Source organism: Rattus rattus, chromosome 17 (genome assembly GCF_011064425.1).
Source record: "Rattus rattus isolate New Zealand chromosome 17, Rrattus_CSIRO_v1, whole genome shotgun sequence".
NCBI classification, from domain to species: Eukaryota; Metazoa; Chordata; class Mammalia; order Rodentia; family Muridae; genus Rattus; species Rattus rattus.
The window spans coordinates 38852672-38865882 of NC_046170.1; the positions used below are offsets into that span (position 1 = coordinate 38852672).

The window sequence follows — 13211 nt, forward strand, 5'->3', positions numbered from 1 at the left end:
CCAAGGAAATGAGATAAGAGTAACAGTCTCTGTATTTAAAAGAGAGAGAAGTCTTTTCTGCAGGGGAAATTTTTTAAAATATGTTTGTGAGATGACTGGAGTGCGGTCGGGAAGAGCCTATTGTGACACTGGAGGGTCTGACAGCGCTAATGCTTTCTCATAGCAAGCAGATGACTGATCATACCATCCGATGCAATGTCAGTCCAAACTGCCTCATTGCTCCTCTCAGAACCTCTGAGTCAAGCATCTTGAGGAAAGGAGACATTCATTGGACCCTCAGGGTGTGAGAGGTCAATCGGCTTCAAGGGTGGCTGCCAAGAGTGCAGACGGTGCTAAAGGAGCTGACTCGGAAGGGACCATCACAGAGCTGGCTCGGTCTGTGCTCGGTCCTCTGCATACATGCTGTAGTTGTTTGGTTTGAGGTGTCTGTGGGACTCCTACCAGGGGGAATAGAGGTGTCTCTGACTCTTCTGCCTGCTCTTGAGATTCTTTTCCTCCTACTGGGCTGCCTCATATGGTAGTTTGTGCCTGGTCTTTTTGCATCCTGTTATTTCTTATTTGAGCAATGGATCTGGGGAGAGAGGAAGTGGGCAAGGGGAATTGAGAGGAGTGGAAAAGGGGGAGGATGCATTGTATAAGAGGAAGAAGAGGGGAGGAGGAGGAGGAAGAGGAGGAGGGGGGAGGAAGAAGAAAGGGAAGGGAAGAGAAGGGAAGGAGAGGGAGGGAGGGAGAAGGAGGGAGATATAGAGGGAGGGGGAGAGGGAAAGGGAGGAGGAGAAGGAGGGGGAGAGCAGAGCTCTGTCTCCACCTCTGGCCCTGCACTATCTTCCTGTTCAGGTTAACTTTACCTGGTCAGATGCAGAGGACATGACCTGTCCAGACTGGGTCCTACCACCCCCAAGTTCAACAGAAAAAGAGCTGCCTTTCCCTGGGTATTCCAAGAGAAGCACACTCCAGATTGAACTTTAAATTCCAAGTAGCCTTACCTGGGTCATGTGCTCAAGCAGCCATCTTGGACCCCTAGATGGCTTCCTAGGCAAGGTCGGGGAGTGCTTGAGGGATGCGACATTCTTGGGTCACACTTAGAGTCCTCACAGGGCCAATATGAGCAGTGGAAGGAGAGCTTCTGCCTAAACATTAGGAGTAAGAAAAAAAGAGCTCATGGGTGGAAAATGGCTCCCATGTAACAGCCAGGCATGCAAAATGGCACACCTATAACCAGCACCCCGGAAGTGAAAACAGGGTTCCTGGAGCAAGCTAGATAAATAAATAAGCTAGAAACGTTGATATACTCCAGGTTCAGGGAAACATGCTACCTCGATAAATAAAGTGGAGAGCTATCAACATCAATCTCTGGCCTCCACACACATGTGCATGACACACACACACACACACACACACACACACACACACACACACACACACACATACACTTTTGAAATGTTCATACCCTTGAGCCCAGTAGTTCGACATCTTAGGATCTACCATCCAAAGAGAAACAAAAGCAAAAACTGTGCCAGAGTGTAGACACAGCTTCCTGAACAAAGACGTCTGCTGATGTCAGCAGCCAACCCCGTGAAGAGACCCGTCAAGGAAAGACATCACACTCTGCTCGCGTGATCGTGCTCAACACAAATCCTAAAAGAATGTTCAAGAACTCTGCTGGTGCACATCATTAAGTTTGCTATGTTCTCTTCCACACTGGGGGCCGGGAGGGGGGAGATAACTTGACTCCTTCTTTAGTCTTTCAAAACTATGTACAGGGCTGGAGAAATGGCTCGGTAAAGCCCTTTCCTTGCAAGCACAAAGACCTGAATCCAATCCCTACAACACGAGCTTAAAAAAACAAGTCAGGCCCGGTGGCCTGTGCTCATAAACTCAGTGCTAAAGGGGCAGAGACAGGGGAAAGATACCAGAAGAGCCCTCGGGCTCATTGGCAAACCTTAGATTAGTGAGAGACATGCCTCAAACAACATGTGTAAAATACCTGAGGGACAACACTGAGCTGGCTTCCTCACACATGTTATACTGAGATGCCTCCACATGTATGTGTGCACACATGTATTCATACCCAGGCACACACAAAATGAGTGCAATGTTTTATTACAACAGTAATCGTGACGTAAGAAATTGGACTTGGAACATTGAACCTTGTAGCTGGAACTTCTGGAGACACCCAAAATGGATTTTGAAGATTGTCAGCATTAAGGGAAGACAACATGGGGGGGCCATGTTGTTGATGATGGGACTCCATATGGTGGCCTGATGTTTTCCCGTCATACCTGCCCTCAGTTTGGCACCTACACAGTGGATGCCATCGCCCAGGAGCACAAGGCTGAGCTTGGTGTCCAACACCACTCACACTCAGCAGTTAAGGAAGCTTGGGACCTTCAGTCCTTAAGGATCTAGAGTGGACGTTCCTGTGTAACACTGTCACAAGAGCATGTTAGCGCCCCCTCGTGGTCATGGCCATGACTTGACAAGGAGCCACCAAGCCATTTAACAGAACTTTACTACACCTTGGGTTGATAGCTCGAGCTCTTAATTAAAGCACAGCCCATTAAGAGTGCCTGTGGATCTGGGGAGACGGCGGCTCAGTAGGTGGGAGCTCTTGCTGCACAGGCCTCAGGACATGAGTTCGGATCCCAGCACCTGCACGAAAAGCTGACCGCGGCCTCATGTGCACCTGAAATCCCAGTGCTGGGAGGTTGCTTGGGGCTTGCTGGCTGCCCTCCAGGTTCAGTAAAAGACCCTGTCTCAAGGGATAAGACAGAAAGTGATAGAACAAGGCACCCAAAGTCTTCCTCTGGCCTCTTCAAATGCATATACATACATACATACATACATACATACATACATACATAGACACATACATACACACACATACACGCACACATACACAAACATGCACACAGAGGCACGCACACTCACACACACTCACTCATGCTCAAACACCCATATCAACACAGACATACAAACACACATACATGAATATGTATACCCATACACATGTACGTATATGCACACACATGCATATACATGAACATGCACAAAGACAAAGAAATGCACACACATGCACACACACATACACACGCTCATACACTCACATGCAGATACACACACTCACACACACACATACACATGCACATGCACACGCACACATGCCCATACTCACACATGTACACACACTCCCTACGTGGGTCCATAGTTCTGGAAGAATTAGGAGGTTCCCCCATTGCTACCTTTCTTCTTGCTCCTTTCGGTGCCTCATAGTCACTGTCCGGGCACAAAGCCCAGTTTTGGAGGCCATCACACTGGCAGGACTGTGCCTGCCGTTAGAAACACTTTTATTTTTGTCATTGAAGGTGGCCTCACCCGGCCTCTCTCAGTGAGTGATTAAGAAATCAATCCAAAATGGTTGAAGCCAATGAGGAAAATGAATGTCTTTATCAGCTGAGGAATCCTCGGTCCAGGCTGGCTCTGAGCGACCATCATTTTCTCCAGCGTACAATATACACTATCCGCAGAGCCATTCTGCTTGGCTTCGTCCCTGGGGCAACTGTCCCAGCCCTGCTGTGGTGTGAGATTGCTCACCTTGCTCTTCCAACTGGTGCTACTAAGTTGTCATCACAGGGATGCAGTTACTGTCCCATGCTGCCCGTCACAGTCAGGGCTGGCCTGGCCAACGCACCCCTGGGCTGAGTGGTCTTATCGGTATCTCCGATCAAGGATGATTCTAGAAACTTTCTTTCTAGAAAGCAAGGAAAGGTGAACTGAGCCCTCAGCCAATGGACTGAGATAGGTGGTTGATAATCTCCAAAAGGAGCAGAGCAGCGGGCGGGCTCGCCAGAAAACGGATGTCCATGGGTTGACGCCAGCAGCCATGATTGATTGCACACAGCCCCACGGGCTCTGTCTCAGGATCCCAGCCATATGGCAAGTTGTTTTGAATGGTTCAACACCGTGAGAAATGTGGACGCTGGCTTTATACTAGCATTGGAGAGTCAGTAGCAAAGGCAAGGCAGTTTATCTTATGAACCCGTAGAGCTCCTGGGATAGCAGGTTCTGACTGAACATGGAGAACAGTTTTCAGGCATAAAGCAAGACCCTCCTCCTTTTCTTCTCACTCAGCAATCAGGAGGGCGCCATCTTGCATGCCAGCGAGGTCTTATCTTTCCCTCTGTTGCTTACTCTTTTTCTCAGCAAAAGCCACAAGCGGCCTCCTCTCTGTCTGTTGTAAAATAAACACTGTATTTTAAAGCTCACCAGACCCGTAACCTTCTTGTGTCTGTGGCTCAGCTGACTGGGCAAGCTCAGTTGGCTCTTAGTAACTTTCTAGTCTAAATTTCTAGTTGGAAGGTGGGTAGCTTAGCAGAGCTGGTCAGGGGAGGGAGGCATCAAGACTAGCAGACCTCAGTCATATCTTGGTTATTTGTTTGTTTGCTTTTTTAACTCTGCATTTGGACCTAATCTGACTCAAGGCAGTTTTCAAAATGAACCATCAGATCTTTGGTTAAAACTTTTTCTTGATTCCTTGTGAGTTTCATACCATGCACCATGGTCCCACCCTGTCCCCTTGTACTCACCTCTCCCCTTTACAACCTCCCACACAAAACAAAAACACACGAACAAACAAGCATAGAAAACATCCCATCATGGAAGCTGTAGTGTGTCACCATCACCGTGTCCCATGGTACATCCCTCTGTCCATACTTCTTCACTTTCAAATATTTATTGCCATGATTCATTGGTCTGGTTTGAGGTCTCTGGCTTCTGTGACACCATTAGTATTGGATCCTCAGTGGGACTCCTACTGGCCATCCTTTTGCTTCCTAAGTCATGACAATCCTGCAGCGTTGGAACTGTCACATTTTATTTCTCATAAACATGACCTTTGAGATCTGACTAAGAGTCAAGAAATGCATGCATAGAAAAACCTAGCCATACAGTCTCACTTATGGTAAATTTAATCAGTTCAAGTTTACATTAAAATACACAGTCCTGATAGAGTATTCTGGGATAGGAAAAGAACAGTAAAGGAAATACCACAGGAGCGACACTAAACCTCATTTATTTCCACCTGTACATTGGGAACGGTGACAGGGTGTGCTTGCTAGAAAAATCTACTATATTGATGCGTGTAAAGTATTGGGACCCCAGGGTTCCTAAAGCTGCCATCTTTGTCCTGACCTCAGGAGTGGAGTTAGCCTACACCCAGATCAGCTTCAGAAGGTTCCTTGAAATGACAGATGTAGGCACGAACACCCAACATGAATATATGCACACACCCAGGGCATAGAACATTCTAGAATGTATAAGATCCCCACGCCCCCTCAACAAGGACAAGTCAGTAGACTCCATTCTGATTGTCATTTCCAGTCTATAGATGTCAACTATCACTCTGGAGTGATTTCAAAGGTATACATGCATATACACATACATACATACATACACACATACACACATAAATAATACATGCATACACGCACATACATACACATACATACATACATGCACACATACATACATGCACATACATACATACATACATACATACACATACATGCACAATGCATACACGCACATACATACATACACACACATACACATACAGGCACACATACGCACACGTGCGCACTCGCACGCACACACACACACACACACACACACACATAAAATACATGGTCAGTTATGGATGCCTTCTCTAAGAAGGCATAGGGAACATGCTTACCAGTTTTCCAAAGCAGTGCCTCAAAAGTAACCACTGTCTTCTTTGATGCTTTCTTGCTTTGTAGACTCTGGAAAACCCCAAGTATGAACTGATCATCGAAGCTCAAGATATGGCAGGATTGGACGTTGGATTGACAGGCACGGCCACAGCCACCATTGTGATCGATGACAAAAATGATCACTCACCAAAATTCACCAAGAAAGAGGTAAGCCCTGCGACAGTGTTACAGGGCCCCTGTGTCTAAAATGCCCAAGCACTGGGGGACTAAAAGCACTTAGTCTTGTTAAAGTCCACAAGAAAATAACCTTTAATACCAAAGCGCCATTTCCAACGCGCTGTGTGACGTGAGTGCTGTTGCAGTTTTCCCATAATGGTAAGTGCAGACGGAAAGGCCTGTCTGAGCAGCAGGGAGGAGGTACAGTGGATTTTGATAATTGCAAAGTGGCCCACGGACATAAAAACACCCAGGTTATTGTGTGTAGAGGACCACTGTTTATAATAGGTACAGCCATGTGCTTTCCATTTACCAATGGAGCAGCATTCAGGGAGGGCCTGAGGATGTAAGCTCTCATTCTCCTGATGACTTGGCGCCTGACCAAGAAGCTACAAGCACCATACATGGGATGGACACATGCTAAGCTTAGGGCTTCTTTGGGTCAGAGCCAAAGTCACATCTTCAATACCCTGGCTCCTAAGCTGGTGAGGGGCATAGGGAAGGGCGCGTGCTGTTTGCGAGATGCTGGGATGAGGGTGGTAGAGAGGGTGACAGGATGAAGATAGATATGGAGAACAGATAGCATGGACCACGTCGCCACAGCAACTGTGAAATTCTAAACGTGAGCTGTTCTGATCCAAAGGGCCATTGCATGAGTTCTGTGTCTATAGTGTGAATGAGGAGGTGTGCATGCTTAAATGTTCACATGCGTGGGCCATACATTTGCATATACAAGTATATGCAGGTTTGTGCACATGCATATGGAAGCCAGAGGTTCGTATCACATAGCATCCTCAATAGCTCTCTACCTTATACATTGATGCAGGGTCTCTCACTTGATCCGGAGATCATGGTTTTGGCTAATCTAGCTAGTCAGCTTGCTCTGAATACTCTAGCTCTGTCTCCTGAGTACTAGGCTGCCATCATGCCTACCCAACTGCCCTGTGGAAACTAGGGATCCAAACACTTTTCCTGGTAACTATGTCTATGAAGAGAGGAAGATGGACTGTAGGCACGAAGGCCAAGGCTTGACGGCTCAGGATGGAAATGCTGATCCTTTAGAGTTGAGACTGTCTTGGATGCTGTCCAAGTGTTTTCTGGTATGAACTTCTGCACACATGAGCATGTTCCACAATGGGTTCATGGATGTGTGTGGTTGTCGAGGTTATGTGTTTTCCACATTTTGTGTATATAGTGTTCTGTCTCATCATGGGTAGGGTACCTTTTTCTCCGTTTCAGAGAAAGAACTCTTTAATAGAGGAGCTGTAACCAGTTACATATAACAAGACTAGGAATTCAATAAAGATGTTTAACTCACATCAAACTTTCAAGCAGATGGTCTATGGAAAGTAACAGCATTATCATATCAGCTTCTGTCTTAGTTACTTTTCTATTGCCATGACAAAATGCCATGACCAAGGAAACTTATAGAAGAAACCATTTAATTTGAGGCTCACAGATCCCAAGGCTTAGCACATGGCCATCATGGTAGGGAGCATAGACATGGCACTGGAACCATAGCTGAGAGCTCACAGCCGTATCCACAAGCATGAGGCAAAGAGCTAACTGAGAATGGCACGGGCTTCTGAAACCTCAAAGCCTGCCCCCAATGACATACCTCCTCCATAAAGGCCACTCCTCCCAATCCTTCCCAAACAGTTCCACCAACTGGAGCCATTCTCATTCAAATCACCACAGCTTCTAAAGGAAACCTTCTGATTTCTGCCTGAAGCTTAATGATGTCCAACTAACTCCAGCTGACCAATTTACATTTTCCTGTCAATCTCAGGCTTTGGGGAAGAGTGTCAATCCGTATCTTGTTTATTTTAGTATACTGCCTTTGCAATTAAAGCCAGGTATTAATCATTTTCTTCAATCGGTCACCCTGTTTCAATTTCAAAGTATACCTTATGTTGATAAGTGTTAATGTCAACTTAAGAATTTAAATTTTTGCAATTTTAATATATTTTTATTAATTCTTTGACAATTTCATATGTAGTATTTGGATTATATTCACCCCCAAATTTGACCCTATTACTTCTCCCAGATCTACTCCCTTATCCACCCAATGTGGTGCTCCCCCACACACCCTCTTTTGATAACCCTCTGCGACCAGTTTGTACGATCAACATGCTTAATATGAAGCTATCTACTAGTGTGTGACCCACCTACCAAGGCCCACACCCCTAAAGAAAACTGACTCTCCCACCCCTAGCAGCCACCAACTATTAAGAGCCTCTCAGCTCATGAGCCCCTCCCGACTTCCCTGCTGCAATGTTGACCGGTTCCGTCTTGTGCAACTTAAGTTCTTCTCAAGTATAAGTTTTGAGATTGAACTGCAACATTACAGTATGTGTGACTAAAAAAAAACAAGACCATACAACATCACTCCAGACCCCTATTGGAAAGATAAGAACGAGTAAGACTAGAGGAGAGGCCCAGTTTTCACAGAGGGGTGAAGGGTGAAGACAAATGTCCCCAGGCTGAGGCTGAAGCTGCACCCAGAGATTTGGGCAGATGCTCACAGCAGACAGTCAGAGGCAGCCTGGGATGCAGTCTCTGTTTCCCTCATAGCTCAAGAGCCTTACTTTTCTGGTGCCTTTTGCTTTTCCGGTATGAAGATATGTTCTTAACTACCTAGTGATACTTCCTAATTCTTTTTCTCGTGCCTGTTACCCTGCAGAGCCTCCAGGGCTTCATCTCACCTGAGATGGTAGCACAAGTGGCATCATTTGTTACAGAAAAAAAAATGATAACAAAAGGTCTCGTCTTTCCTCCAGCACAGTGAATTCTTTAAAATTTGCTTCATATGATTGACAGCCCAGAGGTTGCTTTGCCCTCAGAACACATTTCCCTATTGGAAAACTTGTATAAATGTTAAAGATTATTGTCATATTGGAGAAAATCTCTATCAACCTTCCGTCCCGTACACAGGAGTTGTTCGTTTTCCAGTGATCCTGTGTTGCAGCTAATCTTTACACCTATACCACGTGTCCACCAACCGGTCATCTGTGGTCCTGTCTTGTGGCCTGAATGAGTGCCATGTTGTCTTTATTGATATGAATGTGATGAGTGGAGTCACCAAGTATGTAAATCTCTTTCTAATGGGTTTATTATACGACTTCCTTCTTCCTTGAACCTAGCAAACCATAAAGGAGCTATTTCACTGTTGCCGTGGAATATCTGCTTTTCTTGTACAGAATTGGCTGAGGCAGAAAGATGGAGGTCCCTAATCTATTAAGGTTTTATTAGTAGTAGGTTTGTTGAAACATTTAAGTACCATAGAGCTCAGCCTTTGTTAGTCTGTAATTTATCGGATTTTAATATATTAGCAAACTCATATGGCCATAACTACTGTCCAATTTAAGAACATTTTTTGTTATCCCACAAAGAAACCTGCATCCTGAGCACTCATTTCTCATTTTCCTACCCCTCAACTCTAGCAATTAGTCTACTTTAATGTCCACAGATTGGCTATTCAGGGCATTGCTGATCGAGAGAATCCTGCAGTATTCTATGTGAGTGGCCTCTCTGCTTAGCATCGTTCCAAAGCTCCTCCATGCTATAGAGCCAATCCAGGCAGACATGAGACAGAGGAACTCCCCGTCTTCCTCCTTCTTTTCTCCAGAAGTCTGGGATGATGTATTTACCTGCCCCTCCAGGATTCCATCCCATCTACCATTGAGCGTGCCCATAGAGATTCTTCTGCCTTCAAATGGCGTTTCCCCCACTAGGAGAGCCCTTTAAAACTCACAGCATCTAGACACATAATTACATGTTCCCTTCGCTCAGTGGAGATTCATCCCCACAGCCATCTTTCTGAGAAAATCGAACCTACATAAATTATTGGATTTGGTGACTTCTCTGGAGGGTGGAGCCCAAAACATTTTAATAGCCAGATAAATCTGAGAAAATGGCTAAACTTTTTTTTCAAACAGGTCCCAACTCCCTCTTGCCATAAAGCATTTTAATGCCATCAGAGTGAAATTCGTGAGAACTTCTTTCAGGCCTTGGAATCTGGAGACTTAGCTAGCAGTCTCAGTTTGGCTGAGATTTTGAACAAAACTTAAACCTGCACCATTGAGGTCTTCCTCTCAGGCTTTGGGCAGATGATGGCATAATCCCAAATGTAAATTCAGTGGATATTTGAAGGGACTGGAACAGCATGCATATGCATAAGCAACTTTCAACTCTGTAAATAGTAATGTTTCCCCAAAGGCTGTCTAGTCCCATGCAAAGCCTTCATCTAAGGTCCAGCTCACACACTGCATCCTAAACTTGCCATCCCCTAATTGAGGAGGATTTTTATGAAAATCAATTGATGTTCTTTTTCCTTGCTCACCTTCTAAGGAAAAACTCAACTCATTGCCTTCTTCTTCCATACCAAGGATCATGGGAAACATGAGAGCCTCCATTAAATCTTCAAACTTCAGAGGCCCCTCAGGCAGGCCAGAGGCTGCATTTTCTGGTTTTGGTGATTTTTTTTTTTATAAACTATCTATCTGGGGAAGGGATCCTGTGTCATTGCACTTGTGTACAGAACAGAGGACAACTTTTGGGAATCAGTTCTCTGCATCCATCATGTGGGTCCTGAGGATCAAACCTGGGTAGTCAAGCTTGGCAGCAGGTACTGAGCCATCTTATCAGCCCAGAGACTTAAATTTCTTGATCACAAAGAGTAAGTAAAGGAAACCATTTCTCCAAGGAAAAGCCATGACCTATGAATAGAAGCCATCTTCCAGACACCTCCCTTTCAACTAATGGAGGAGGGGTAACTTTACTCCTTCACTAACCATTCTCTGGCAGCAGAGTGGCATCATATACAATATTGAAACACCCATGCTGACTCTAGACTGTGTTCAGTATGACTGAAAATGTGTAGATTTTTTTAAATGGGAAAAAAAAGCTATCCATCTTGTGGCTGCTTCTTCTAGTTGCTCCTGGAGGTAGACCAGATAGCCAAGTGATTGATTGTATTCCTCAGTCTTTTGTAATTATATTCATGTTGCGTTGAGCCCCATCATCCCTGTGAGAACTCCTATGCAAATTCTGAACCTCAATCACCCTCAGGTGATGCTCAGAGGGTCAGGAGGAACACAGTGGTGATAAAAGCCGTTTTTCACTCCAGCTGGCAGAGCCTCTGCACTGAGCCCTACCACAGCCGTGTCCTCTGAAGACTCCACACATCTGTCTCTCTTCCAAAGCAACCACCTCACACTAAAAACAACAGCCACATGGTTTCTAAAATGCCTACTGTGTGACCCTGATAATGTTGCATGGCTACTGCCAAAGTGCAGTTTGCAGAGGTAAATGTGAGTTCCAAATAAAAAGCCAAGAGCCACGAGAGTGGAGCATGCTGGAGCATGGCACAGCCTATGCCTGTAAACTGCCTTGTACTGAGCCATTGTATAAATAAGATCGTTGAGCCCTGGGCACAGTTGGCCACATACTCTGCTCACCAACCATACCTACCCTCATTCCTGCAAGTCATCAACATACCCTCAAGCCACTGTATATATGTTCTGTTCCTTTAACTCCACCTCCTTTCCTTTCCTTTGTTCCTGGAACCCCTCCCCCCAGTTTAACCTTTAATGTCCAAGTTTTCGATCTCCCAGTTTGCTGCTTCTACTCTGTTCCAACATAGGCTTGACGTGCCGCCGGCTTAGTAATGTCATGTTGTCTTTTTGTTATGTCCTCACTAGATAGGCTCCTGTGCTAGTTTCATTTCTGTTGTTATAATAAAGTACCCTGGCACAAAGCAACTTAGGGGAGAAAGGGTTTATTTCAGATAACGATTCTAAGTTACAATCCATTATTGTGAGGAAGCCAAAGCAGGAACTTAGTCACTTCATATTCACAGTCAAGAGCAAAGAGAAACAGATGCTTACATACTCACTAGCTTGCTTGCTTGCTTGCTTGATTGATTGATTGATTGATTGATTGATTGATTGATTGCGCTCAGCTCTAGTGCTCTTCTCTTACACAGTTTAGAACCTTCTGCCTAGGGAATGGTGCTACCCACTGTGGGCATGGTACTACCCAATGTGGGGTGGGTCTTCCCACTTCAGTTAATGCCATCAAGTAAATTTCCCACTAATGATGAAAACCAACCTAATCTAAACATTCCTTCATTGAAACCCTCTCTCCAGGTGATTCTAGGTTGTATCAAGTTGACATTTAAAGCTAGCCACCACTGCTCCCTGACACCACTTGAGTGCTTTGGTAGCTATTGATAAGCCATGGTGCCTTCATTGCTCTCCATTGTTTTCCCTAGCACTAAGAGTGGGGGAGCAGTAAAATGTTTGATTTGAGATTTCCTTTTGTGATATGGGCCTTACTTTGTATCCCAGGCTGGCCTCGAACTCGTGGAGATCCACCTGCCTCAGTTTCCCAAGTGCTAGGATTACAGGTGAAAGCCTTTATACCCAGCTAGAGACGAGTCTGTTATTCATGCAACCTATATTAATTTCAGACTGCATTCCAACTTCTTTCAAGTCTGTGACGCACAGCATATTGCATGTATATCTTTGTCTGAGGCATATTGCTTCTTTATTGTGTATCTCATTCTCTTACAATATATACATATCTACAGGCATGCATCCCACTGTGATGCATAATATTCCCTTACAATGTGCCATGCAATTGTCTGCTTCTTTCACCCCTCATAAACTGGACCATGCCATGGTTAATGTTTGCTGCCAACTGCTCTCAGAATTACAGACCTTGGGGCTTATCTGTAAGAGTCCTCCCAGAGAATACCCTTCATCTGGGAAGTGAAGACCCTCCCTAAATGTGGGCTTGATACCCAATCTAAATAAAAGGTGGAGAAGGGATCAGGGGAGCCTACTGAGTATCAACATTCCCTGCCCTCTGCTTCCTGCTCTGTGGAGATGTGAGGTAAGGGATCCCACGTCTGCCTAGGTAACATCCCTACAATGATGTGCTGCACACTTAGCCTATGAACCAGAAGAACCTCTTGCTCACTTCAGTTGCTTCTTGTTGAGTACTTGGTCACTGTAGTAAGTAACTAGCACCCAGTCTGTCAAGTGGCAGATACCTTATAAACTGATGAGCAAGGGATAGAGTATAAATTCTTAACAGTGAACCTCAGAGACCATCAAAGGTTAAAGAATCATGTTAAAGGGGCCTCTGGGAAGGATCGCACCCAAGCCATAGCTTAAATAGGTAAGGAATAAACATTGCTCAGCGCATATAGTGTGTACCCATCTCCTATGGCACCAGAAGCTGCTACAAGTAAATATGGTG

At 45.2% G+C, this 13211-nt stretch overlaps 1 protein-coding gene across 1 annotated transcript in view; it reads left to right on the plus strand.

The window, feature by feature from the left end:
* The window catches only part of Cdh13 (cadherin 13), a 1043248-nt gene that overhangs the window by 915369 nt on the left and 114668 nt on the right, over positions 1 to 13211 (plus strand). The window contains exon 8 of the mRNA XM_032888181.1: positions 5796 to 5936. Within this exon, the coding sequence (XP_032744072.1) occupies positions 5796 to 5936 (141 nt within the window). The remainder of the gene's footprint in view (positions 1 to 5795; positions 5937 to 13211) is intronic.